Consider the following 26,116-nt stretch of genomic DNA (forward strand, 5'->3'; position numbering starts at 1 on the left):
CCCTCACCTATGGTATAGTGCACCCTGCCTTAGGGCTGTAAGGCCTGCTAGAGGGGTGTCTTACCTATACTGCATAGGCAGTGAGAGGCTGGCATGGCACCCTGAGGGGAGTGCCATGTCGACTTACTCGTTTTGTCCTCACTAGCACACACAAGCTGGCAAGCAGTGTGTCTGTGCTGAGTGAGAGGTCTCCAGGGTGGCATAAGACATGCTGCAGCCCTTAGAGACCTTCCTTGGCATCAGGGCCCTTGGTACTAGAAGTACCAGTTACAAGGGACTTATCTGGATGCCAGGGTCTGCCAATTGTGGATACAAAAGTACAGGTTAGGGAAAGAACACTGGTGCTGGGGCCTGGTTAGCAGGCCTCAGCACACTTTCAATTGTAAACATAGCATCAGCAAAGGCAAAAAGTCAGGGGGCAACCATGCCAAGGAGGCATTTCCTTACAACAATCCACTATGGTTTCCAACCTCCACTCCATCACTCTTAGTCTGAAGTCATGCTCACGCCACAGCCACATGTGAGCTGATATTTTCAGTGGGGCTATAGATTTTCTACTTGCTATTTGTCATATTTTTTTTAATCCTAGTATCAATCAAAGAGGTTCATACTGTTGATTTTCTTAACTTTGAAAATGTTGGTGCTGCTTGAACTTATCACAGAATCCTCTGGGGGAAATCCTGCTTCATGGGCCTTAGCTACAAGGGGTTACGCAGAGTGTCACTGAGAGTTGTGCTGAGACCTAACCAGCGTGTTTTTATTAAGTTTGAAAGGATTCACCCTTCCCAAATGTATACTCCACGTCCTGACAGCATATCATTCAAAATGACCCTCATTTAAAGGGAATTAACCTGTTGGACTCATCTACACCCTTCAAACAGGTGAAGTGACTCCCATAAATTTCAGTGGGATTGCTCACCCTGAAAATTGCCTTATCCTCCAAAACATTGGTAATGTCAATTTGTTTAAATGGACTTACTCTTCAAAAACACTCAATCTCACAGTCCTTGGAGACACAAAAGGTTGAGAGGTGTGCATTTTATACCATGCAATCAGTCAACGTATTCACTTGCTTGGTTGATTAATTGTACCTTGCCATTTTCTATCATTCCCAGGAGATATCAAATTTGGAATCTCATTTTCACGCTTTTTTTCTCTGAGCAGCATGTCAGTCAAATGTGTTCTGTCCTCCAGGCATTTCTACTAGCAGGAGTTTTGTGCAGTAGTCACTTGAGAATTACTGTAACTGCCACCTGTCCACTGCGGAGTTCTAAAGCAGCCATCGATGTTTTTTTCGCAGGGACCCACAACATCCATAGATTCCATGGCATGGTCACTGTTTATTCTGTTTATTTTGTGCATGTGGTTGCAGGTGGTGGGCATCTGCAATCATTACTGGGGGCTAGAACTCATTTTTCATTAAAAGTCTATGAATCAGAGCATGGGGAGAGAAATGCAGAAAAGGAAGGAAGGAGGAAGAGAAAGATTGGCAAACGGTTTTAAAGGTGGAACGTGCGGATGAAAAAGAACCAGCAAGAGAAAGGCAAGGACGCTGGCAATGTAGGGAGGTGGAAGAAAGAAGCATGTGTTGAAATCAAAGGTAGCCTTAATCTGCAGCTCTAGCAATTCTAGCAAGCACTTAAAAAATCTTTGGGCCTCTGCGCCATTTTTTTTTTAATGAAGCAGTAAGGGCCAGATTTACAAGGCCCTTGTGCCCCTTAGCGCCACATTTGCTGCACACTTTTTGCCGTAAATGTGATGCTAATCGGCCACTAACATAGCACCATATGTAAAAGGTGGCGCAATTTAGGTTTGCCAGCACTAACAATTAAAATAAGGGTAAATTGTAGGTATCCCCCTTCAACCTAGCTTAGCCATGCTGTCAAACAGAATATCAAAAATGTGGTGTGCCACCAGTGAACTTGCAGTTAATTAAGTACACTGGAAAAAAATATAGAGCAGTCCCAAAAAATGATTACGGCACTGTGGCACAGTTTTACAAGTCCTGCAGTAGACTATTATTGTAATGCGAGGGCTATCCCTTTGAGAACAATAGAGGGATTTGGGGGGGGAGGGGTTCTTCCAGTAGCAGCACAGTACCTTGGTGGAAGAGCACTGGAGTCAGTGTCCAGATGGTCCCATAGATTAGGGGGCACTCGGCACACCAGACAAGAGAACCTGCAAAGGGAAATGTGATAAAATGCAGGAAGAGTGAGAAAGGCAGTAGTGATAGCTTTGGGTCTTCCCCCCAGCAGAGAGACAATGCATTACTCTGTTCCCATCCATGGTTACAGAACTACATATTCTGGGAACCATTGAATAAATAGCTTCAGGCCCAGAAGTCGACTAAGATCATCAGATTCTCCTACCTTGTGTGCTTGGGGTCAAATGAACAGCTTGGTTGAAAATAGAACCTAGGAAGAGTTCTCAAAGGCCCGCACATAGAATGTTGTGAGCAAATGGCAGATCTCATGCCAGAAGTGAAACATGGCTAACTGTACAATTTCATATCAGATAGGTAACTAGAAATGTTGATCATCAAATTATCGTGTTAGACCTTGCAGCATGCCCAAATTGCCTCATACAGTGTATACCACAGATGCAACCCGTAGACACAGCAGGACAAGGGTATCAAATAAACGTGCAACATTGTGATAGCTAGTATCATTAAGCCAGTTATAAATTGTTTATATAACCCTCAAATTATGTATTGTTAAGCACATACTGTCACTAAGTGTGGATATGACAACAGAATTCAATCTGAACAAAAGTAATACTTTATCCATATATAGTTGTATGCAGTGTACACATTGAAAATAATAGGAATGAGTGAATAGTACGAGCTCAATTTAGTGTGATCACACGGTGCTCAATCAATTATGGAGCTGATGCAAAGTAGTAACAATCAAACCGAAAATGGCAGAAAGAGCTCTGGGCATTATGCCAAGTGTAGAGTCGTAATCCAGAGGGAATCAAGGTATTGACGGGAGGGTAGAGTTTTTGTGTGAAATGTCAATTAATGAAAATCTTTCTGAGCCAGATAACCGTTTACAGTGTTTCGACTCATGCCACTTTAAAGGGTCTTCATCAGGACAAAGACAGGATATAACTGAGCACAATAAATCAAAGTAGCGGCATTGAAAAAGAAATGTCCATTTAGGCTCAATTAACTAATAAGTCTATTATTAGTATTGTATAATTAAAAGGTCTTATCCATAGTACCTGGTAATGCAGTTCAGAAATACCTACAAGACAAAATGGGGGAAAACAACACACAAAATCATTTGAAATTTGAATAGCTACTATATGTGAAATAATTATGGTGGTGTGCACACAGTGACACAATGAGATTAGGGGGAAAAAGATTATTCTTAAAATCAGTTAGATTGGCAAGATTAGTTAAGAACGAAATGTAAAATATCACATTTCGGAAAATACTAATCTAACTCAACTTACAAAATTGTGAAAACCAGGGCAAAATGAAGGCCAGGGAACTGCCACAAGAATTGCCACCTGTAGTCCGTAGGGCAGAACAAGATGCCAGTATTGTCCCATTGTAGACGTGTTAATCCAAGAGAAAGGAGCATCAATCTGAAGATGTTGTGGCACCCAAAACGGGGTTAAACCATAGAAGGGCTGCATTTGCAATGCAGAGTGGCCATGTCCCTCTAAATGGAGTTGGTACAGAGTTTAGGAGGAAATCCTTCTATAAAGTACCCTTCGTGACAGCAATTATAAAATCTAGCCAGAAGGAGAAGTTAGAAAAGAAAGCTTGAGTATATGAGAACATATGGTGAAGTCGGCGTGACCCTGTGGGGAATGAAAAAAATAAGCAGCGGTTACTCAGCAGTATGAGAAAGGAGGTCAGCAATACTGTCAATATTCTGGGTATGTGTTACTGAAATGTTTGTTGATAATGAAAGGAAAGACAACGGAACCGAATGTAAAATTGTGTAAAAAATAAAAGGAAATGTGGACCCGTGGCGTTGGGATTGTAAAAGAAATTTAGAGGCAGAATTTCATGTAATCAGGTTGGCCAGTACTTTATAGTTTGACTTATTGTTTTATTAATGCCGAGCTTCACACTCTGCCCCTACTAAAGACTTTCAGCTAAAGTGAATGTTATCGTGCACTCCATTTGGCACAATGCACCTGGGTGAATTGTGTATTGGTATGCCACTTAGTGTGCTGCTTTTTTTACTGTAGACTGTGTATGCTGCATTTGAGTCACAAGTGGTGGGAATGCCTAAATCTGAAATGTGGGAGTGGGGGCAGACATGACGAAAAAAAGCTTATAGGACAACGAGCAAAATAAATGCTATACTCTTTGTTCCACTTTCCATTGTGTCAGCAGCAAAAGGATTCTAAATGGATTTCCGCCAGTTTTTTTACTGTAAAGGACTGAGCCATACCGTCACCATTTAACGTTGTGTAGCGCTGATATGCCACCTTGCAACTACTACTGGGAGTGTGATTACAAACCAGTTATGAGAATGCTGAGGGGCATATTTATACTCTGCGTTCACTGAATTAGCGTATTTTTTTTTTACTCTAATTCGGTGCAAAACTTACTCCATATTTATACTTTGGCGCTAGACCCATCTAGCGCCAAATTTATGGAGTTAAAGTCATTTTTTGGACGTGGAAACCTACCTTGCCTTAATGAGATGCAAGTTAGGCGTTCCCGTACAAAAAATTACTCTATGGCCGTAATGCCATATTTATACTCCAATGCAAAAATGGTGCATGGGAGGGGTCAAAAAATGGTGCAAAGCTTGGTTTGCCCCATTTTTCAACGCCTGGGTCAGAGCAGGCGTTAGGGGACCTGTGGGCCTATTTCCATGGTGGAACACCATGGAATAAGCCCACAAGTGCCCTCACCAGGCCCCAGGGACACCCCCACCAACACCAGAGGGACAGGGAAGGATGGGGGACCCCATTCCAGGTAAGTACAGGTAAGTATTATTATTTTTTTTTTTTTTAAGTGCCATTGGGAGCCCTGAAATGAGCACCCTACATGGCACTGGGTGCATTGGCCTTGCCCAGGGGACCCTGGTCTCCTGTGCTGGCCACTGGTGTAGTGGGCATGACTGCTGTCTTTTCTAAGACAGGAGTCCTGAGGTATGGATGATTTTGCGTCAGAAAATTACTCTAGGCAGGTTAGAGTCATTTTTTTCTCTAACTTTCCTAACATCATTTTTAGGTGCAAAAAACCCTTCTTCCATACTGCCAGCCCATCCTGAGTAAAGTATTTTTTTTGCCGCTAGCCTACCCTTCACACTGGCTTGCACCATTCCATAAATATGGTAACCGGCTGGTGCACAGAAATGGTGCAAGGCAGTGCTAAACTTTTTGGTGCAAAACTGAGTTGGTGCAGTTTTGCACCAAATAGTATAAATCAGGGCCAAAATATGTATTAAACTATGTGCCAGAAAATCAGTATTCATATTAGAATGATGCAGTAAACATAAGTCAGAATACTGGTAAGCACCTAGAAATAGGAGAGGGTAAAAGTGGAGAGCAAGGGGGAGGGAAGTGAGGCTTACATCGTTTATATATCAGACATGTCAGATAAGGATAAATTACGTGATTGCATCATCGAGTGCATCACACTGACAGCTGTGATGTGTATTCTTTCATTAATCATCATAGCGTTGCATGAAAATGAGTAACTTATTTGAAAAATATTTGCCCCTGCCTATTGGACCTGTGTAACAGCAGCAGCCTCTGGACGGGGTGCAAAACCTGAGAAATTGCTTGAGAGGCATCGAGCTGGATGGTGTGCACGAGACGGGGAAGGGGGCTTGTTCCTCAGACAATAGAGGGTGTGTAGGGAGCGCCGCGAGGGGCTCAGCGCTGCACGCTGTCCCTGGTGCTGAATCCTGCCAGGCTCCGGCTGCTCAGGTCTGACTATCTGAAGGCTGTTCCGGGGAAGAACGGAGCAGGGCGGCTTTGGTCTCAGGCTCCTATCGGTCTTTGGGCTGTAAGGGGAGGGGGCGGCATCTATCTTCGGCTCCACCTCTCGCCACTTCCAGTCCAAAGCAGCACTGATCCTTAACGTGTTTTCTTTCTCTCCCTCTCTTTTCTCCGTCTCCCCCCTCCTCCCTCGGTCTGTCACCCTCTGGTCTCTCCTGCCCCTCCTCCTTCCTTCGACTCTGTGCCCCCCATTCGTGTCTCCCGTACCCCATTTTTTCTCCTGCAGCTCGCCGGGCGACCCTCTACAGCGCCTACCCATTAATGGCGGCTTCCTCAGAGGACCTGGACTCCGCAGCAGATCGCCGGCCCATCCGCAGAGTGCGCTCCAAGAGCGACACCCCCTACCTGGCCGAGGCCCGCATCTCCCTCAACCTGAGGACAGGTAGGAACTGCCCCAAGGGGGGCAAGGCGCCGCAGCATCCTCTCCGTGCTCCCACCCACCCGTATCAAGGATAGACCGACCCCCACTCAGTGCACCTCCCCTTCCTGCTCCTTCATTTAACCCCTGTGTTCCATTCACATCGCCCCCTCCATGCTCAACACTCCCCCTCCCGTTTCCACATTCCTCCTCAGACTCTCTCCTCTTCTGTATACACTGTGCCTTTCACCTGGTCAATCTTCTGCTCTCGCATGCGTATACCCCATCGCCCACCCCACTTTACTTTCGCAGTTCCCTCTTCTTCCCTACTTCTGACCCCCGTTTCCTTTCTGGAGCCCCAGAAACTTCATTCATTAAACCCCTTCACCCTTCTGCCGTCACATGCACGTTCTCACCTATGGTCCTTTACCTTCCCTTCAACCTTCCTCGCCTGGCATGCCTCCTACTTCTCCTGACTCATGAGTCACGACCCTCCACAGGCTACAAGACTCCGCATTCCCTGCTCACCCTTTCCAAGTCACCACACGGCACTCCTAATCTCTCACTCCTCCACCCCCCACCTCCAGTGCCTTAAGGTTCCCTTCTTTACATTCTATCTCCCCTCTTGCCCTTCTCTTTGAGCTGCCCTTGCCCGGTGGTGCCCCGCTCTACCACCCCTCTGTCCCTGCCCCCCTTGCCCATGCTGCCACCTTCTGCCCAGACGGGTGTGCGCGCTCTGCCTCTGCATGCGCGCGTGTGCGGGCGCCTTGTGGCGCAGCTCTCGCTCACCCGCCACCGGTGCCCAGCCTCAGCAGCGGGCACCCTCTCGCATTCACTGGCTCACAATGGTAGCCCAGCGCCGGGCAGCGACCACAGAGGATTGGGGGTCCGTGGATTTGACCACTGACAATGCTGGCTGAGTCTGAGCACGGGGGCTGCCGGCACAGCGGGCGCTGTGGCTTTGTTCATCTGTTACATGCACTGTGAGCGCCCTCTCTCTCCGCGAGGAACCCCCAGGGCAAGCGAACACAAGATGCTTATTAGAAACATGTTCACACGTGATAAGATGAAAGCAAACGAATCCATGCTAGCGCGTGACCTTATATGCGGGACACGGCATGGATATGTGGAAAATATGTGAGCCAAGCATTGTTCTTTGGGTAAATCAGTTAGTGCTGGCAGCGAATGGTTAAGTTTCACGAGGAACTGAATGGTGAATAACGAAGTAAGCACACGTGAACCAAAAGCTGCACGATTTGCCTTATGTGGAAGGAACGGGCACGGTGACAAGGGGCTAGCTTAGGTCTCACGTCTGACTTAATTTCCCAAATGTGGAGTAAAGCAGGGGGGTCTGTGGCTATAGAGGCGTTCCCCAGCAAAGTGTCAAACAGCACCCGTGTCATGACTGCGACTTTCAGCCAGTCCTGCTTTTACTGCCTCCGACTCTAAGCATGCTGGGACTCTAGTTTCACTCTACCTGTAACAAACTATCAGCCCGTGAGTCCCGGAATGTTCATTGTAGTTACGTGAAATAATGAAGGCTGAACATCATCCCATTAATCGTGTCATGAGCCCATTTAACAGCCATAACTACAACCTAATCACGGGCCTAGGTTCAGTCGCCCTTTCCACCCTCCCTTGGGTTTGTTGTTTGAAGCTGTCACAGTGCTGGTGGGGAGGGGTGGAGGGAGTTGGGTGCGAGCAGAGAGGCAGCGCTCAGGAGGGGGGAAGTGGGAACAGAGAGCTGAGGTGTCACTGACATAAGCCTGCGCTCCCGCAGAGTGCAGACACGGAGCCCGATTGCCTGCTGCCGCTGAACCAGAGACCAGAAACATTATGTCATGGTGTTATAAACCGATTACCGCCTCCCCAGGGGAGGGGGCGCCCGGGTCATCCAGCCATTCACACGTGTCGGCTGAGCCCAGACTTCCCGGCTTTGTCTACCGCTTCATAAACAAACACCCCAAGCCAGAAACCACGCGCGCACAGGAGCCCAGAGGGCGCTCACAGGAATGCACAGTCACTCAGCACTTGCGGGGTGCTCGGTTACTTGCCTCATTTCAACACAGTAGCTGAATTGCTAGTGATATATTTAAATAATGCTTCTTGCAATGGTTCTTGTCTGCTTACTTTTTACTAGCCTGTTAAGCACCAGTAATTTCTCAATTGTTGGTAAAGCTGTCAGTGTTGGAGAAGGTGCTGTTGATTTTTTGAAGGCAGTGTTCGTGAACTCATACTCTGATTGGTTTTGGGTATACATTTATACACATATTATACACCTAATGCTCAGTTCGACGCGGCAGCAGGCGCTGCTGTTCACTTTGTATTTGCTTTTTAATGTTGATTTACAGTGTCCCAGTAGCGTGCACATGTCGCTGCCCACCTGCCGCATGGGTAGCCAGAATGTAAAATGAATATGATTTGAACGAAATGATCATACTTGAATGACTATTTTTACTATAAATTATCGATCTCTGTATCTTGACGCATAAGCGGGAAATGGGTGTTTTTTATTGAAACTTTGAACGATGCTTGAGCTGATTTTATTGTGTTAGTTGGTGTGACATTTACTGGTCAATGAAAAACACAAATCACACGTGTTTCGCTGAAGACATAAGCCAGATCAGTATTTGTTGTGACTGAGTAAGCACGTGCCCACCGGCGCGCTGCGCAGCTCTATCCCGGAAGCGTCTGTCAGAGGAAACGCCTGGAGTTGTAAATAAAGGAAGCGTGGGTTGGCTGGGAGTCTGGCTGAGGCTGCTGAAGCACGAGCTGCGCTGTCCGCTCAAGGCCGGTGCTGAACATGTGCTCAGTGCCCAAGAGAGGCCTCTGTCAAGGAGAGGCTCTGCCACTTCGTCCCTTGTTTTATTTGTGATGGTGACATGTTGACAAGTGATTCGCATGAGTGGATGACTGGCCGTGATGTTCAGCCGGTTCAGAGAAACGATTTTAAGAAGGATTTCCTGAAAGCTGCACAATATTATAGAAAACGATTCATACATTTTGGGGAAATGGCCTTGCTAAAGGAAGCCAATAAGCCAGAGCAGTCCAACGCAAAACCAGGGGGTGAGTCCCGATCCATGTCAATTGTTCAGGGTAACTTTTGCCTATGCAAGAGAAGTAAAGTTATACTTACTCCATGTAAGTGTATCATATGTGTATTTCGAAAATATGGCATGGATCGTTCCCTACTGGATCAATTCTGGAAACCATATCCTTAAAGCCATTATTTGACAACACCAGGCCTTGAGAATGAGAAAACCCATGTGTTTGTGTTCTTGGGAAGCTGAGGTCGAAGTGAGTTGGAACTAAGTGGAACTGAGTTCGAAACTGTTATTTCTTGTTCTGTAGTCTCCAGATATCACATCATTGTTATGGTCCATAAACGTTTTTATTTTTGTTGTTAACACAACGCTCCCCCTTTTAATTGTTTTGGTAATCTTTGTTTCTTCTATGTACTTCTGTACATCTGTAGTCTATAGTAACGAACTCTCCCTTTTCCCTAGACTTATATCCTCTGTCATCAAAATGCTCTGGCTACGATGATACTATTTTTCTTATTCATTTGTTTATCCTTTTGTAGGTGAATCAACCTCTTCTGAACAGAAAGAAAAGTTTATGAAGCACAGAGCCAAAAATGGGTTGCGTGATTATTCCGTGATGTGTGTTTGCTGCTTTAACTTTTAGTCCGAGGTTGAACAGGCACGGAACTCGCTGCTCCTTATCAACCAATTAGTTTATTGAAATGATGCATCTTTAGTAATATGTGTCCTTCATCAAAGCAAGGAGTTATCTGGTTACCTGCATGCATGAGTTATGTGCGTGTATTCTGTGCTTAGTGTGTATGTGTGCACACACTTGTTTTTTTTGCTGAATGCTTGCATCAAGGGGCTGAACAAAGCAACAATAAGAACAATGTAAAAGGCAAAACACAAGTTTTCAAGTTCTAAAGACTCGTGGTATGTTGAGGCCATAAGAGCATTGGGAAGAAGAAAATCTGCTAGGGATGGCCAGAGCATCGGATGACGAAACTGAGCCTGGCAGGGAGGTCCACAACCTAGGGTCAGATAAGGAAAAACACTTTCTGTGTTATCATTGGGCGTTAATCACTGCCATATTTTTTTCTTTACTGTCTATTGTTTAATAATTGTTGTTGATTGTAGCATAAATTTTATGAGTTAACTCTGAAATAAATTTATCGATGTCAATGAAGAACAATAATAGAAAATAGACTGGTCACGATGGGATCGGGCCCTACCAACAGAAATGAGAAAAGGTATGGGGCACCTGGGAAGGATGTTACAGCTAGATAAGGGCTGAAACATAAGGGCGGAGGAGACTGTGACTATGCCCATGAACAAAACAAATGAAGTACAAATGAATGCAAAAAGAGAAAGATATTACAGCCAAAGTAATTCCTTTGCTAAAAAGTCCATTCATGTTTTTCTTTTCTTTAATATGTCAATCCAGATTTGAACATCACAAAAGTTATGGTCTTCCTTCCCCCTTCTGTCCTGCTATGTTTTGCATTTTTTCAGGCTGTGATTTACTTGGGTTCGTTAAAAACGTATGCTTTCTCTTTGATACTTTCTCTTTGATGGGCTTGTGAACATATATGAGTAGAATTTTTCACTCGTAACTGCTTTCTGTGTATTTATAACTAAAAAAGAAATGGGAAGCTAGGTGAGTGACGTAAGCTGTGCTGAAGCACAGGTGAAAAAGGGAAGAGTAAGTAGCCGAACCGAGCAGTTACAATGTGCTGAAAGACAACCACAGAGCATATAGGGAGACATCAATGGAGATGAAAAACAGTCTAGACATAAGCATCTCAGAGTCAGACCAAGGGGTTGAGTTGTTTGAAGGGTGACTAGTGACCACATGCTGGAAATATAGTAAGAATGACAAACACAGGTATAAGACAGAGTGGAAATATGGTGAGAGAAAGCTTTAGTGAAGGACAAAGTTTACAGGTTTCAGGTTGTGTCTGGGCAGGTGTGATGGGGATAACAGCTTCTGGTAGGGAATGGATACGCATGACGATGTTGGCCATCTTCGTGTTAGGTTTTCCTCCACAGCATCATGGACCTCCTGGTCACCCATGTAGTGGATAGTGGAGCTGGGCAAAACAAATAATAATTGGCAAAGGCTATTCTTTTTTGGGACACAGTAGACAGATCAGAGACAAATTGGACTGAGGCGTTTAGTCCCTAAAGTCAACTTAGATATGGTGTACAAAGGCAGATGAGTCACTTATGGAAAATCCTTCTTTAATGTCATGTAACCATGAAACAGTCTTGTGCCTTTGGTTTAGAGTTCTGTTAAATATTTTTCTAAATTCATTTGAATGCATGAACTGTGAAGCATTTTGTGGCTCAGCTCTACTTTCGCTCTCCTTGTGGACTCACCTCTGTTTTGGAACTCTCTAGATTGCCCGTTTCTGGTGAAGTACTCACCTGTCTTGCAGTGACAGTCTCTACACTGTCTGGATCTTTTATTTATATGGTTCTCTGAGCATGTGGAGTTACCTCAGAGTCTTAATATGTGGTAACTTTTTCATGGTGGGGTCACTGGTGTGGCTCCATGAAACTACGTCTCTAACAGTGTAAAAAAAGTAGCATGTTTTAAGATATGAATCACGAGGTGGAAATGTTTTATGCCATCAAAAGACTGATACCTTTTTTTTAAGAAGCTTCGAAAATACCCTGCTCTGAATAATAGGGAACTAAAGTAAATCATGAGAGGGAAATAGAAAACACTTAGAAGGGAATTGGCCAAACCATAGTAAAGGTCAGTATGTGACCAATTCAAAAGATACATTTAGGATGAAGTTGTCAGAAGTTTGTTTTGGTTGTGAAGTCTCAGGGCCACACGTCTTCTTTCGTCACAGTGGTGTAACTGAAAATAAAGGCCAGTGTGACTGAAAGTGCAATGAGTCGTGCTCTCTCGGACATGGGCGACTAGCTCTCCATACATCCATCAAAGCTGCAGCAACAACGAGCTGAAGTGATTCACACTGAAAGTAATGCATTCTCCCTAAACATCCAGATACCCACCTGGGCACCCACAAAAAAAAAATTAAAAAGTGATGGGTCACAATAGCAATGTGTCCAGGTCTAAGTCCATTTAAGGTAAGTATGTCAAGGCAGGCAGTTCTTTGGGAGCCAAGCTCTTAAGCACTTCCTTCCTTGGCCAGCTATGATCACATAGCTCTGACACCAACTCACCTTTTGTTTAAACCAATGCGAGACTGTGGCCTCCAATCAGTGTTACCAAATGTTTGCCTATATGTATATCCTACAATTTCTCTAATCAATCCTATCAACCAAGCAGTATATAATCCCCAGTTGTAAACACAGAATAAAAAAAGTAACATCAAATCCATTCAGAGTTTTATCCCTTTTTCCAGAAATATGCACTCTCAGAATTTAGGTCCTGATTTAGAGATTGGCAGAAGGGTAGTCATATGTACCTGACATCCCGTCTTCCTTGTTACAAATGCATCATAGCATATATAATGCATTTGAAATAAAGCAGACAGGATATCGGTCATGTTTGTTAAGAAGTAAGCCATTTGTTAAACAGGCCCTCAGATAAAAACTTCAGGTTATCACCATCTGCTCCCACATCATTTTCGGTTTGCTTTTATTGTGTAGGACAGGTTTGCTGTAAAAAACAAACATAAAACTGTGGTCTTGCAACATCCTTCTGTCCAAGAAATACAACATCAAAGACATAATTATCTTAATATGGACTCAAGTAAGGATAACTCATGCCTTTGCAATGCACTGCTAATTACTCCACATATTATGTCACTGATGAGATCTTGATTGGCACCTTTGATATCAGTGCAACGTTTGCAATAACATTATTGATAAGGAAACTAAACTGTGCATGGCAAGGGCATGAGTTATAGTTACCTTAGGGCGTGAGTTATAGTTACTTGAAAAAACTCTAACTATTACTGCTTAATTTCTATGGTTTTGTACAAGTAAATTCAAAACCTAACTATAACATCCCTGTAACCTTTGGTGTTTTTTCAGTGAATATTGTATGTGTGTGTGTATCTATTATCTACTGGAGGTCACCACTAGGTGATATAGTTAGGACCTAAGGCCAGATGTTAAAAGCTTATTTCTTATCGCAAATGGCCTGGTTCAAGGAATCGGTCCATTAGCGACAAGAAAAAGGCATTTCCCCAAGGTACAAACTCAATTTAGTGATTCAGTAATCTATTTACTGAATTGCCAAAAGGGTGAGCAAGTCGCAATTAGGAAGGGACATTCCAAGGGTGCCTCTTCCTAATTGTGAGTCACACTGGAATGTATGATTGTTTTGTGACCGTGAATACGGTTGCAAAACAATCGCAGTTAACACCAATCTCAAATTGGTGCTAACCCATTTGCAAACGGGAAAGGGTTCCCAAGGGACCACTTCCCCTTTGTGAATGGAAGCAAAACTATTTTTTCAGAGCAGGTGTGGTCCCTTGGACCACTGCCCACTCTGAACAAATTAAAAGAAAACGTAATTTTTTTTTTTTGCAATGCATCCAGTTTTCCTTTAAGGAAAACAGGATGCATCTCAAAAAAATAAACTGCTTTATTTAAAAAGCAGACACAGACATGGTGGTCTGCTGACCCCAGCAGGCCACCATCTCTGTGAGTGTGGCTATTCCCAATGGGGTCACAAATTGTGACCTACCTCATGAACATTGATGAGATAGGTCATTTGCGAGCCCACTGGGAATCACAAACTATGTACTTAACACTGTTGTACATTTTGTTTTGTGACTCTCAATCTGAGATTCCCAAACGGTTCGCAAATTGCAAGTTGCAATTTGCAAAACAAAAGGTTGTACATGTGGCCCCCAGTTTCTATAGAAAAAGCATTTTTTACTTGCCTAAATCTTTGGTGCAGATTGATGAATCAGCTCATGCCTGGAAAGTTATGGGGTGGTCCGTTAAGTTGGGGCCAGGAAAAAGTGGGGGGGTCCCAACAATTTTGATCATCACTACAGCCCGAACCCTTCGACGAACTTACACCAAATTTGGCAGAAAGGTAGCTCTTGGTCCAGAAAGAGCACTTTTTGTTATTTGGTGTAAAACCATCCAGTAGTTTTTCTGATGTTAAAGAAAATTTAAATTTATATATATAGGGAGGTGAAGGGTCCGCGATCCCTTCCAATCATGTGCTGAGATCTACCTGGCTGCCAACATTTCAACAAGAAAGTGTTGGAAGCCATCTTAGGACTCGGCTTCAGCTGAGTACTTGAAAAAAGATAAAAAAAGAAAAGGGACAAGGATTGTGTCACCTGACACCTTAGCTCTAGTGCCCGGATCCAGAGGGACCACCACAGGGCAAAAAAGCACTTTAAAAAAACAAATTGTCACAAATGTGTGAGAGGGTCACAAATCGGTGACAACATTTTTAAAAAACAAGCATGGTCCCCTGCACTTGTTTTACTAAAGCCCTCAGGTGGGCCAGGTCCTGGGGGCATGCATAAAACAAAGGAAGGGCGCACACGAGGCCCCCCTAGGGCATTTATATGCCCAGGGACCTCCACCACCCTTGGCTTCTATTCAATTATATGCAGGGGGTCGCACAGCCCTGGGGACCGCCACCTCCCTAAGGCTTATAATCAATTATGTGGAGGGGGCACATGCCCCCCGCAGCCCCAGGGACTGCCACCTCCGGTGCTAAACTAACAATTCATGCAGCTCCTGCCAAGTCAGAGCAAACACTCTGGTTCCAGAAAGCAAGAGCTGTCAAACAGCTCTCGCTTTCTGGAAGTAGAGGTTTCTTCTGTTTCCAGCCTGCAGAGATGTGGGCAAGTAAACAGAGGAAACAATTGCTCCCAAAAACAGGGAGCTGCTTCTTTAGCCTTTAGCAGCGCCCTGTCTGTGACTGCAATGCCGGCTCCCGCAGGAGGCGGGGACCCAGCTGGGACTATGGGAGCCTTCAGACTCCCCCCACGGTCCCATTCCATACTGGGTTCCCTGTGGAGCACCCAGGACAGATGGCTGAGCCCCTGGAGATGGTGTCCCCAGAGCCTAGATTGGCCCTGGGTACAGGTGCCACGTGTCCCCCTCCCCCAAAAAATATATTAAGGCCAGATGACTGGGGGAGGGAAGCCATGAGGCCCCCCTCACCAAACCCAAAAAAAATATTTTAGAAGGCTGGGTCCCTGGGATGGGGTCCTAGGGCTGAAATCAGCCAGAGGAGTGGGGCCGGCAGCCAGCCACCTCCATTTATTGAAGGCAAAGAATAAATGATCCTAACTTCTGGGACTGGCGAAGACAAAGTAAGTGTGTTTACTCTGCAATTCCATATTGAAAAACTTCTGACATCCTTTGTGGAGGTGAATACGTCTTTCATCTAATGGAACACAATCACACACTCTCAGACCCACTCACACCCACATAGACCCTTGCACACCCACTCTCACACCCAGACAGACACTCTAATAGTCATTCTCACACCCGAGACACCCTCTCACACCTATTCTCACACCCAGAGGGATAGGCCCTGCAGTCAACTCCCGCTACAGGGTTTGGTGGTTGTAGCGGTTTGGCTGCAATGCCTGACTGCAGGCCAGGTCCTGCGCCCAACCCCTGCCATGCACCGCTGGATTAGCATATAGTGATGAAGATTACTTTATGTTAAAAAAAATAGAAATTCACTGAAAAAAACAAAGGTTGAAGGAATGTTATAGTTAGGAAATAGAATTTAAAACAAATTAGAAATGAACTTATAAAACCAAACGTTATAGTTAGGTTCTGAATTTACTCAAACAAAACCAGAGAAATTCAGCTGTTATGGTTAGAGTTATTTCAAGTAATTATAACTTGCGGCCTAAGGTAACTATAACTCGTGCACTCGCCATGCACTGCGGATAACCCTGGATATTACAGCACTCATGACAACTTTTATAACATCAATAAAAATTTCCATGAAACATTAGAAGTCAACTTATTAGAGAAAACATGTGAATGGTGGGAGAAAGAGATTGACAGGGAGAACTTGAGAGGGAGAGAGACGAAGGGCAGTTTTTTAGGCTTTGATGAATGATATACATAGAATGAGATATTTTAGGACAAATTAAAAGGAAACATGTATTTGTCACTTAAAACGATTGGGGTTCCCTTTTCAGTATGAACCTTAAACTTTTGAAGTTTAAAAGAAATAAAAGAAGAAAAATGACCACGGGCACACCTGTGAGGGTCTGTGACCTTAACCTTTAGGCACCGCAGGACATAGCAGGAGCTGACCCTAGGGGGTGGTGGTTCCCAGGGCCATGTATGGCTCCATGAGGGGAGCCACACGCACCCCTCCATTATGACATTTGCCCCACGGTGGTGGTGTTCCCTGGTGCTGTGGGGGCTGTGGTGCCCCGCATGTAATTTAATCTTTGCCCCATGGAGGTGGTGGTCTCCAGGGCTGCAGGGGGCTGTGCCACCCTACAAGCAATTGAATCTTTTCTCCAGGGAGGTGGTGGTCCTGGGGCTAGAAGGGGGGGCATGGCCCCCACATACAATTGAATATTTGCCCCAGGGAGGTGATGGTCCCTGGGGCTCTGGGGAAGGCCATTGGGCCTCCCCCACATTAAATAATTGTTTTAGACTGGGGAAGGTGCGGTCCCCAGGGCACGGGGGCACACAGCCCGCATCTTCTTTATGATTGCCCCAGGCAAGCTGTGGTCCATGGGGCTAATAGAAGCCCTAGGAGGGGGATCCCATGCTCCCCCCTCTTTTTTAAAGCCCCTAATGCCCCAGAACCTGGCCCACACAGGGGCACATAAAAAATAAGGGTGGGAGATCACCCTTTTTTTAATAATGCTGGGAAACATCTTTGGAACTGGATCCACGGATTTCCCAAACATTTTACATAAAAATGCTTTTTAGTCTTGGTGGGGTAAATAAATATATAATATAGCTTTCTGGGGTATTAAACACATCAAAATGAATCCCAGAAAAAGGTTCTAGAACTGTGAGGATTGGAATCTAAAATGATCTTATCTGTGCTGACGGAACATCCAAGGGAACACAACTTGGATGCATAACTACATGCATCTGTAGATATGGCAGAATCTGATCAGATTGAATATGTGATGACGACCTACCCTTCTTATCTGGTGTTTTATTTCTTCCCCCAGTTAGGCCCATCATCCTCCTTTGTAGAGGTCTCACTAGGAAACAAAAATATGAATTAGATTCACAGAATGTGACGTGCAGAGATGTTAGTTTGCGATTTTTGTGTGTATATCCAATATTTTTATGAGTGGATTCACTAATTGATGGGATGGGCTGTATGTTTAGGCACTTTATAAGAGACACATTGCTTAGAATTGTTATGAAAAATGTTGTTCTCTTTATCTTTGAAATTGTATAAGTATCTGAGACAAGATTAAATTACTAATGGAGCTGGTCTTGCACTATTTCAACAACATTGAGAAGTATAATGACCACTTGTAGAATGATAGTGGCAATTAAGGAGGCCTTTGGTGATTAATTTGCTCTGTGCACATAAAAGATTTGATGGTAAGATTTGATATTCTATACAAAAATTAGGGTGGCATAGTTCGGTCCAATTTTGAAATATTGTCATTATCTCGGTCTTATGACATATAGCACTGACTACTTTATATTGATAGACTTATTAAGGAATTATTTGTATTCTAACTCATTAATTTTACATATAGATCTACTATTTTGAGCTGTATATCAGCACTGTACATGAGATTCAACATGTGAAAACCATAGTTGCGTAATTTTTAGAAACATTTAGGTAGCGGAGATACTGTAAGATATAGAACTTGTTATTTTAGCTTTAGGCACTTTAGGAGCCATGTGGATATTTGCACATGAGACCCAACATGTGCAGATCATAGTTGTGCAATTTTAGAAACATCTGGATAGCCAAGATATTGACAGACACAGCACGCTTTCACTTTATCAATAGGCACTTTAGAAGCCATGTGGATATCGGCCCACCATTTAGATGTGGTGGATGATATGTGATATAGAACAAAGTGGCAGGATTGATGAGCTATCTGTACTGTAAATGGATTCTTATATTAATTCTGCCTGAGAATAATTAGTAATATATGGTATAATGGACCTGGTGGGTGTTTGGATATTATGTAGCCATTGGTATCTCATCAATTGATAAGGACGATGTTTAAATATATTTTAGGAATAACAATACTAATTGAGATAGTACAATGCACAGTATGTGTTACTTTACTTGCACCCTAGGTAGTTTAAGGAGATCCATCTGCCACACAGCACTTTAGGGAACATCTGTTGGGTACATTTAGAAGTAGTATATGAGAAACAGTAATTGCCCCTTTTGGGTAAATGTGCAATATATGTGATCAGGACATGTATCATCACAACCTGTGTATTCAAGCCATTCAATACTTAGCTGTTGGAGTGGAGTTTGCACAGCACCAGTCACTTTATTCATTTTATTCATCTATGTACTCCCTGTTTGAAACATCTTGTGGAGAATGGGGTCATCCTTGAGGAAGATATATTGCAATCTAAAGACTGTTGTGTGACACTAAATACCATCTTGCTTAATAAGATTGAATTTTTCTTAAGTGATATATGGGTGGATATGCATATTCAGTAATCATGATCTATTAATACAATGACAACAGTTTAGCTATGTATAGCATATGCTACATTATTAGACCATGTATTTAATTGATGTTTGTGGTTTTAATTTTTAGAAAACAGTAAAAGGAGTCATAAAGAAGAAAACAATAAGAAAAAGATTGATAGTTTGTTGCTTAAAATAATGTCATTACATATGAATTGGTATTCTGAGTTGATGCCCAGTAATGATGACACTAAATACCATCTTGCTTAATAAGATTGAATTTTTCTTAAGTGATATATGGGTGGATATGCATATTCAGTAATCATGATCTATTAATACAATGACAACAGTTTAGCTATGTATAGCATAAGCTACATTATTAGACCATGTATTTAATTGATGTTTGTGGTTTTAATTTTTAGAAAACAGTAAAAGGAGTCATAAAGAAGAAAACAATAAGAAAAAGATTGATAGTTTGTTGCTTAAAATAATGTCATTACATATGAATTGGTATTCTGAGTTGATGCCCAGTAATGATGGAATTTTAGTTTGCTCATAACGATAATGATTCTCTCTTCTAAAATGGCGTCCACAACATCATGGGGCATAGTAACAAAACACCACAAGGTTGGAAAGGGTGTAAAACTTAAAGATGGACGAACAATGTACATCGGGTACCTGTGTATTGTGAGGAAATCAGTCTAGTGAATGGCTTCTTGCCGAAACACGTTGACTTTTTTGCTTGTGGAAGCACTATTTCTAAATAAATATACGTTGGCGGTGGAAGAAAATTTACTATAGTGAGGTAATATATATATATATTTATTTAACTTTGCGCTGTTTGCTGAATCTTCAAGAAATGTTCAAAAAACTTTTACATTCATATCAGAAGCTGTTTAGAAAGTTTTGGGATGATCTGTCAAGCGGGGGCCGAGAAAACAGGAGGGTCCCGAAACGCGTTTTCCCCCATTCATGTTTCCATAGGGATTTGGAACAGAGATAGCGCCGAAACCACTCAACAGAATTACACCAAATTTGGCAGAAAGGTAGTTCTTGGTCCACAAAGAGAACTTTTTAGGTCGAGCTTAGCAGTGCAAGCGCTGCTTTTCCGACGTGTTGGTATGTATCTGGGCTTTTAACCACGCCCACCTCACGCCCATCACTACCACTCGTTTGTGTGCTTGCCCTTCAAAAATCCTTCGATGACATTGGTAAATGGTGTACCTATGTCCCTCCTTGGGGAGTTTTAGACCATCGCCCCTGTTACATGGCTTATTGCACTTTTGCCAATAAGTTTGACTGTAAGCAAACTTGTTTTTCCTTTTGTGTGTCTCTTCACGCTGATGCTCATGCTTATGTAAAACTGTTTTACTTTTTATTTTCAATTTATGTGGCAAGAAAAGTCAGATTAGGAGTTTACAATGCTAATAGCTCTAAAACGAGCAAATGCGAGACCCATTGCATTGCAAATGCTTGTTGTTATTTAGTGTAGATCTATTCAGTAGTTTTCTAGTTAATTAATGAAAAACGCATTTCTATATATAGAGACTCAGCTCCTCATTGGATCCTCCATGGATTCGGAGGAAAAACAAGGCCCTGATTGGCTGGCCATAACCTGACAGAAAAGTCACGGCTACCATTTTGTTTCTCTCATTGCCTGGGATGGGAAAAAAGTAGTGTAAAAATACATAAGGGCAGGTATCCTGACCCCATAGGACACATGGAGGGGTCCCTTAGCAAAACATTGTCCATTTTATTTCAGCCAATCCATGGATTTGAGGATCCTCCTCGGATCCTCCTGAGATCCCCCGCGGACCCTGGGGATAAGTAAGACCCTGACTGGCTTGTCGCAACCTGACACAAATATTAATGTGTGCATTAAAAAAACTGAAATGCACTGGAAAAAACAAAGGTTACAGGGACGTTATAGTTAGGTTGACGTTTTACCAGTACAAAACCATATAAATTCGGCAGTTAAAGTTATACTTAGCAGTTACAGTTATACTTAACGTTATACTTATCTGAAGAAATTATAACTTGTGCCAGAAAGTAACTTTGGGCCACAAGTTATAGTTTCTTAACATAAGTGTAACTGTTAGTATATCTAGTTCCCACCCAATGTTTATGTTTAGGTGGATAGTAGCTCTCCATGTAAACCTTGTAACCTACCCAGACCAAAGTTTAATACTTCCATTTTTGCACAAATTGTGCAGCATTCTATTCCTGAAAGGGCACTGTCTTGACTGATTCTGGGTGATCCCTTGTGTCTCAATAAAGCTATGACTCTCGGAAGAGCTTTAATAAGAAACACATGTCAGGGTTGCTTTTATTCATTCCAGGTTGGCTTGGATGGAATTTTACCAATCCAAAACTGTAATTCTGTGCTTGGTGTAGTAAAAGGATTTTGTCATTTTGCATTTCAGGATGATGGTACTAGCCAATCCTATGCTTAAAGACATTTTTCTGTAAAATTGGCAAAAGGCTTTGCCTCTTTCTACCTTGACGTGGATGGCACCGTGATAATCCCAAGCTTAAAAATTCTTGTAGAGAAACAGACATTTGAGATGAGCAGATTCAGAGCGTCAGTGACATTGTGTGGTGCTAGAATAGGGGCTCCACCTAAACCTTGGAGACTACCGAGGGTTCCCTGCTTTCTTTTTTGCAGCCTGAAAGGGTATTGTCTTGACATAGTTATTTATTCATTTATTTTCAAGGTATGTAAATTTGGAGTTAACAATAGTAAATCTATTCTTAGCAAGGTGCACATATCTTCATAATAATTTGCTTGTTGATATTTTGGCTATGATATTTTTGGAATACACTATTTCACTATACTTTATATTCCCACATAGCCATATACTTGCACCTCATAACTCTATTTCTATATTACCCAAACTCTACTCTTCACATGTTCTCTAACCTCTAATTTGCATGCGTTCCCTAAACTCTACCCTGCTGGCATTTTGCTTTCAACTTATATAATTATCATCACAGGCATTTGTACCCTGCGTGTATTGAGCAGATGCTTAATTGAATTGTCTACTGTCCTTCAATTGGTAGGGTGCTTTGTACCCCATCTTCAACATGAGTATGTTGTGGGATTGAAGTAAATAGGTATTTGGACCTTCATTATGATATGCATATTTCCTGTTGCAAATACCATTATATTTTGACGATGCTCTCTAATCCGACCATGTAGATATTGCATTCCTTACTACATGACTCTATGTGATTGATACGAATTGCTTACTACCTAGTTGCGTGTATGGCTGGTTGTTTTTCATAGCTGTTTTTAGTGGTAGATAGTCTGAGCTAAGCTACATTAGATGTAATTGCTTACGGAGAAGCATAAAAGGATCACACGTCTGCTAGCCATATGACCAGAAGAAGCCCCTGAATATAGGAGAAACGTTGGTAGTGATGTGGAGCTGTCATCATGCAATAATGGCATTACAACGTCATTATATTTTTTACTTGACAATTGATCTGAACGATTGCCTCATTGTTTGGGAGGGCAAACGCTCGATCTTTGCTGTTCAGGTTGGCGGTTCACGACCTAACCCTTCGGTTGTGTGCTTCTGAGGTGCTGTGGGTTTTCCCCATGAGGCCAGTTTGAGGGGCGCTAAATCTGCCAACTGGAAAGCTCCTCGTAATAAGGTGGGTGATCCCAATTTAGGCCAGATGGGGCGCCCTCCCTTTACGAAATCGGGCCAATGTATAAAAGACTTGCTCTATCTGCTGGCTCTAATACTGGTAGTGGTTCTAGTTTGAACAGCTTGTTGAAATTGGATTTCTCTAGGAAATCAATAACGCAATATGTAAGTAAAAGAGATTTAAGCAGTTCCATCACCAGACACGTCACTCACTTGAAAATGTCATTCCTTATGCAGTTTTGAAGACACATCGGGGCATCTCTCTAAAAAAAGATCATATTCCCTAATTATGTTGACACAAATATCATTGGTACAGATGTGAACCTTAAAACGATTCTGCCTGTCTCTATCGGTGCCTGCTGCCCGCGGGCTCTACTGAGGCAGTGCCTGGCGGGAAAGCGACGTGGGGTCAAAGAGCGTTTGATGAAATAGCACAAGCGCTAGCTTCCACCTCAGACACGAGCTCCGGCACTTGAGAGGGCGAGATTAGGTATCAAACCACCAGCCGGTGCACACAGAATGAATCTCATTTTAAAGACTGTAAAACAGTAAGATCAGATGGGAGGGCACGAGTCGAATGAAGAGAAGATGTAGATAACCGACTGTAAATCAGTACAAAATAGAACACAAAACACAGGACTTTAAGTGAGCCGAACACTGGCAGTAATTAAAAAGGCAGATTGAAACGGGCCCCTTCAAGCTCAATATGCATCTGGTGAATTGAGCTGAAAAAAACGGCAGCAGCTCCAGCAGGGATAACCATTCATTGACTGGAAGGGAGGTGGTTACCTGGCTCACAACTCACCGGGCCTACAATGCTGTCTTTTCTGTCACTTCCGGAGTCCAGTATCTTCTTCACACAGGACCGGACTCTCCCGAGGAACGCCCCTCATGGGAACAGGCAGACCTTACATTCATTGCGGCTGCGCTGTAGCACGTGCGTCACGCCTCAAAAGATGAGCAATGAGTCCTAGGGGTAACAGGGCTGTTTTTATATTGTGTACAGCTGCGGGTTGGGCTCCGCTATTTGACGGGAAGGAAAATAATCAAATTGTGAAAAAAACAGAATTCTGATCTGGTCATCAGATCAGCAAGGTTTGGAGCAAAAATGAGCTGCAGCAATTGAAGTGAGTGTTGCTTGCATGATTTCTTTTACCAAGCTTTGCGGCAGGGCTGGGAAAAAGCAAAATATAAATCTGACTTTTTTTTCCCGTTAGTGGAAAGACCGTTTTTCACCTTTAATCCCTGGCCTATGTTATTTTAGCCCTAACACCGCTTTTGGACAACATTTGTTTTTGGGTTAAATTCTTTACAGCTTTATCCACAGCACATCTCCGAAAGTGTACTGTAGTGTATGTCCTTACAATAAATGTAACGACTTGTGCTACCTCGCAGAACTTTGCATGCACCATGTAAAGTACTTAACTGCTTATGGCACCTAAATACGTTGTTGCTGCTAATTTCAGTTACAGGTTTTTGAGTAAGACTTTGTGAATTTGTGAGGAGTGGGGATCAAGACTCACTTGATTTAGGTGACCCCTTTTTCTGCAGAGGCCACGCCCCTTAGAAAGCATTCTTGGTAACATCTTTTTGGCGACACCCATTTTAGAGGCCACTCCCCAACTTTTGTGATCCCATTGAAAGCCCTGACAAAACGTTTATTGAGGAAATGTTTCCTGTTGGTTCCATTGTTAGGACACACCAAGCTACTGGCTATCCGTACTGTACCCAAAATATGATTGTGCACACTTCACAATATAGTTAAACATTTTGCTTAATTTTTGAGAAAATAGGTGAAGTGACCAAGGTTTTCCTTAAGAGCCCACCACAGCGCTTCCGAGTGCCAGGGCTGCTGAGTACTAAGGCTGCCTCGTATATTCAACCTCATGCCTCTCTCACCCACCACCCTACACTTGTGTTCCAATAACTCACTCTTGCAGGTTCTCTTCCATTCCTGATTTCTTCCTTTGTCAGTACATCGTTCATTTCTCTTCCTTCGTTTGTTCTCTCTGTCCTGTCTATTGTTCTCACTCACAGTATAATGATAAAAAATAAGTCTAGGCCCCAGAAATAATCATGGGTGTCAGCCACAAGAAACACCGGCACAAAATAAGCACTGCATGCAATTCAAACAGAAATGAGCAATGAGATCTAATACAGTCGACTGGATGTAAATGAAGAGTCCTTTTTAGGTCGAGCATAGCAGCGCGCAAGTGCTGATTTTCTGACGTGTTGGTATGTATCTGGGCTTTTAACCATGCCCACCTCACACCCATCACTACCACTCGTTCGTGGGCTTGCCCTTCAAAAATCCTTTGATGACATTGGTAAATGGTGTACCTTTGTCCCTCCTTGGGGAGGTTTAGTTACCGCCTTGGCCATCGCCCCTGTTACATGGCTAATTGCACTTTTGCCAAAAAGTTTGAGTGCTAGAGAACTTGTTTTTCCTTTTGTGTGTCTCTTCACACTGATGCTCATGGCGGCCGTGAAACTGTGAATCAGCTCGCTTATGTGAAACTGTTTTACTTTTAATTTTCATTTTATGTGGCAAGAAAAGTCTAATCTAATACAGTCGACTAGATGTAAATGAAGGGGTATAATATACTGAGCACAATGGTACTGTTAAAATTCAGAATGCAATCAGAGTGTTAGTGAATTCAAATTGTACTAATTAGCATATACACTTTACCAGAATGAAATAATAAATAAGCAAATTAATATACTTGTGAAGCACATTTTCAGTGAATTACTTCACAATACTTTTAAATGAAGGGGCAGTGGTTAGTGCAGATGAGAATGATAACAGTGTTTACTGCTGCTCTCCAGCTGTCAAGAGTTGTACCAATTTAGTTTAGTGAAGAGATATTTTGAGGGGAATATATTTGCGAGTAGGATAGAGGAGTTTTATATTAACTAAGGAGATGATGCGGAACCACGTGTGAAAGTTTAGGGCCCGAAGGATGGAGTCGCTGCTTTTTTCAGACGGCGTGTCTGACTGTCTTGGCATTCCACCAAAAATATTGTTTCAAAAATATTGTGATACACAAATATTGCGTCAAAGATATTGTAATGTCAAACATATTGCTGGAAAGAATATACAAGGTGATAGTATTGCTTGATTTTTTAAGTCTTTCGTATCGTTTTTAAAATATAGCTGTACATTATATTATTTTTTAATTACTTAGTTGATTTTTCTTAGTTTATGTGTTATGTATTATTTTAATGTTAAGTATGGTAAGTTCTTTTTTTTAATTTGGTAGATAAGTTTTGAAGTGTTAATTGGACAATTAATTACGCATTTGTTTAGTTATTTAATTATAATTAAAATATGATAATTCATGTAATTGGTTAATTAGACATTTATTTCATTCATTATGTAATTATTTTCAATAAGCTAAATATAAATCATATGGTTAGGGTTCCTTGTATTACAAATAATTTATAGTGTTATTATTTTTTAATACAGCACTTACTGCACCTACGGAGGTGAAAGACTTTATTACTTTTTGAATGGACTACGAATTCAACT

General features: G+C 42.6%; 1 protein-coding gene across 4 annotated transcripts in view; it reads left to right on the forward strand.

Moving 5' to 3' along the window:
- The window catches only part of PHACTR1 (phosphatase and actin regulator 1), a 1,185,412-nt gene that overhangs the window by 96,036 nt on the left and 1,063,260 nt on the right, over positions 1-26,116 (forward strand). For 2 of the 4 annotated variants that reach the window (XM_069219732.1, XM_069219733.1), the window contains exon 3: positions 6,203-6,358. In XM_069219732.1, coding sequence (XP_069075833.1) covers positions 6,203-6,358 — 156 coding nt within the window. Of the gene's footprint in view, positions 1-6,119; positions 6,359-26,116 lie in introns of those variants that run through there. The other 2 variants (XM_069219729.1, XM_069219734.1) reach the window with 2 other exon arrangements.

The sequence above is a fragment of the Pleurodeles waltl genome, chromosome 2_2, assembly GCF_031143425.1.
Source record: "Pleurodeles waltl isolate 20211129_DDA chromosome 2_2, aPleWal1.hap1.20221129, whole genome shotgun sequence".
In the NCBI taxonomy this organism is placed as follows: domain Eukaryota; kingdom Metazoa; phylum Chordata; class Amphibia; order Caudata; family Salamandridae; genus Pleurodeles; species Pleurodeles waltl.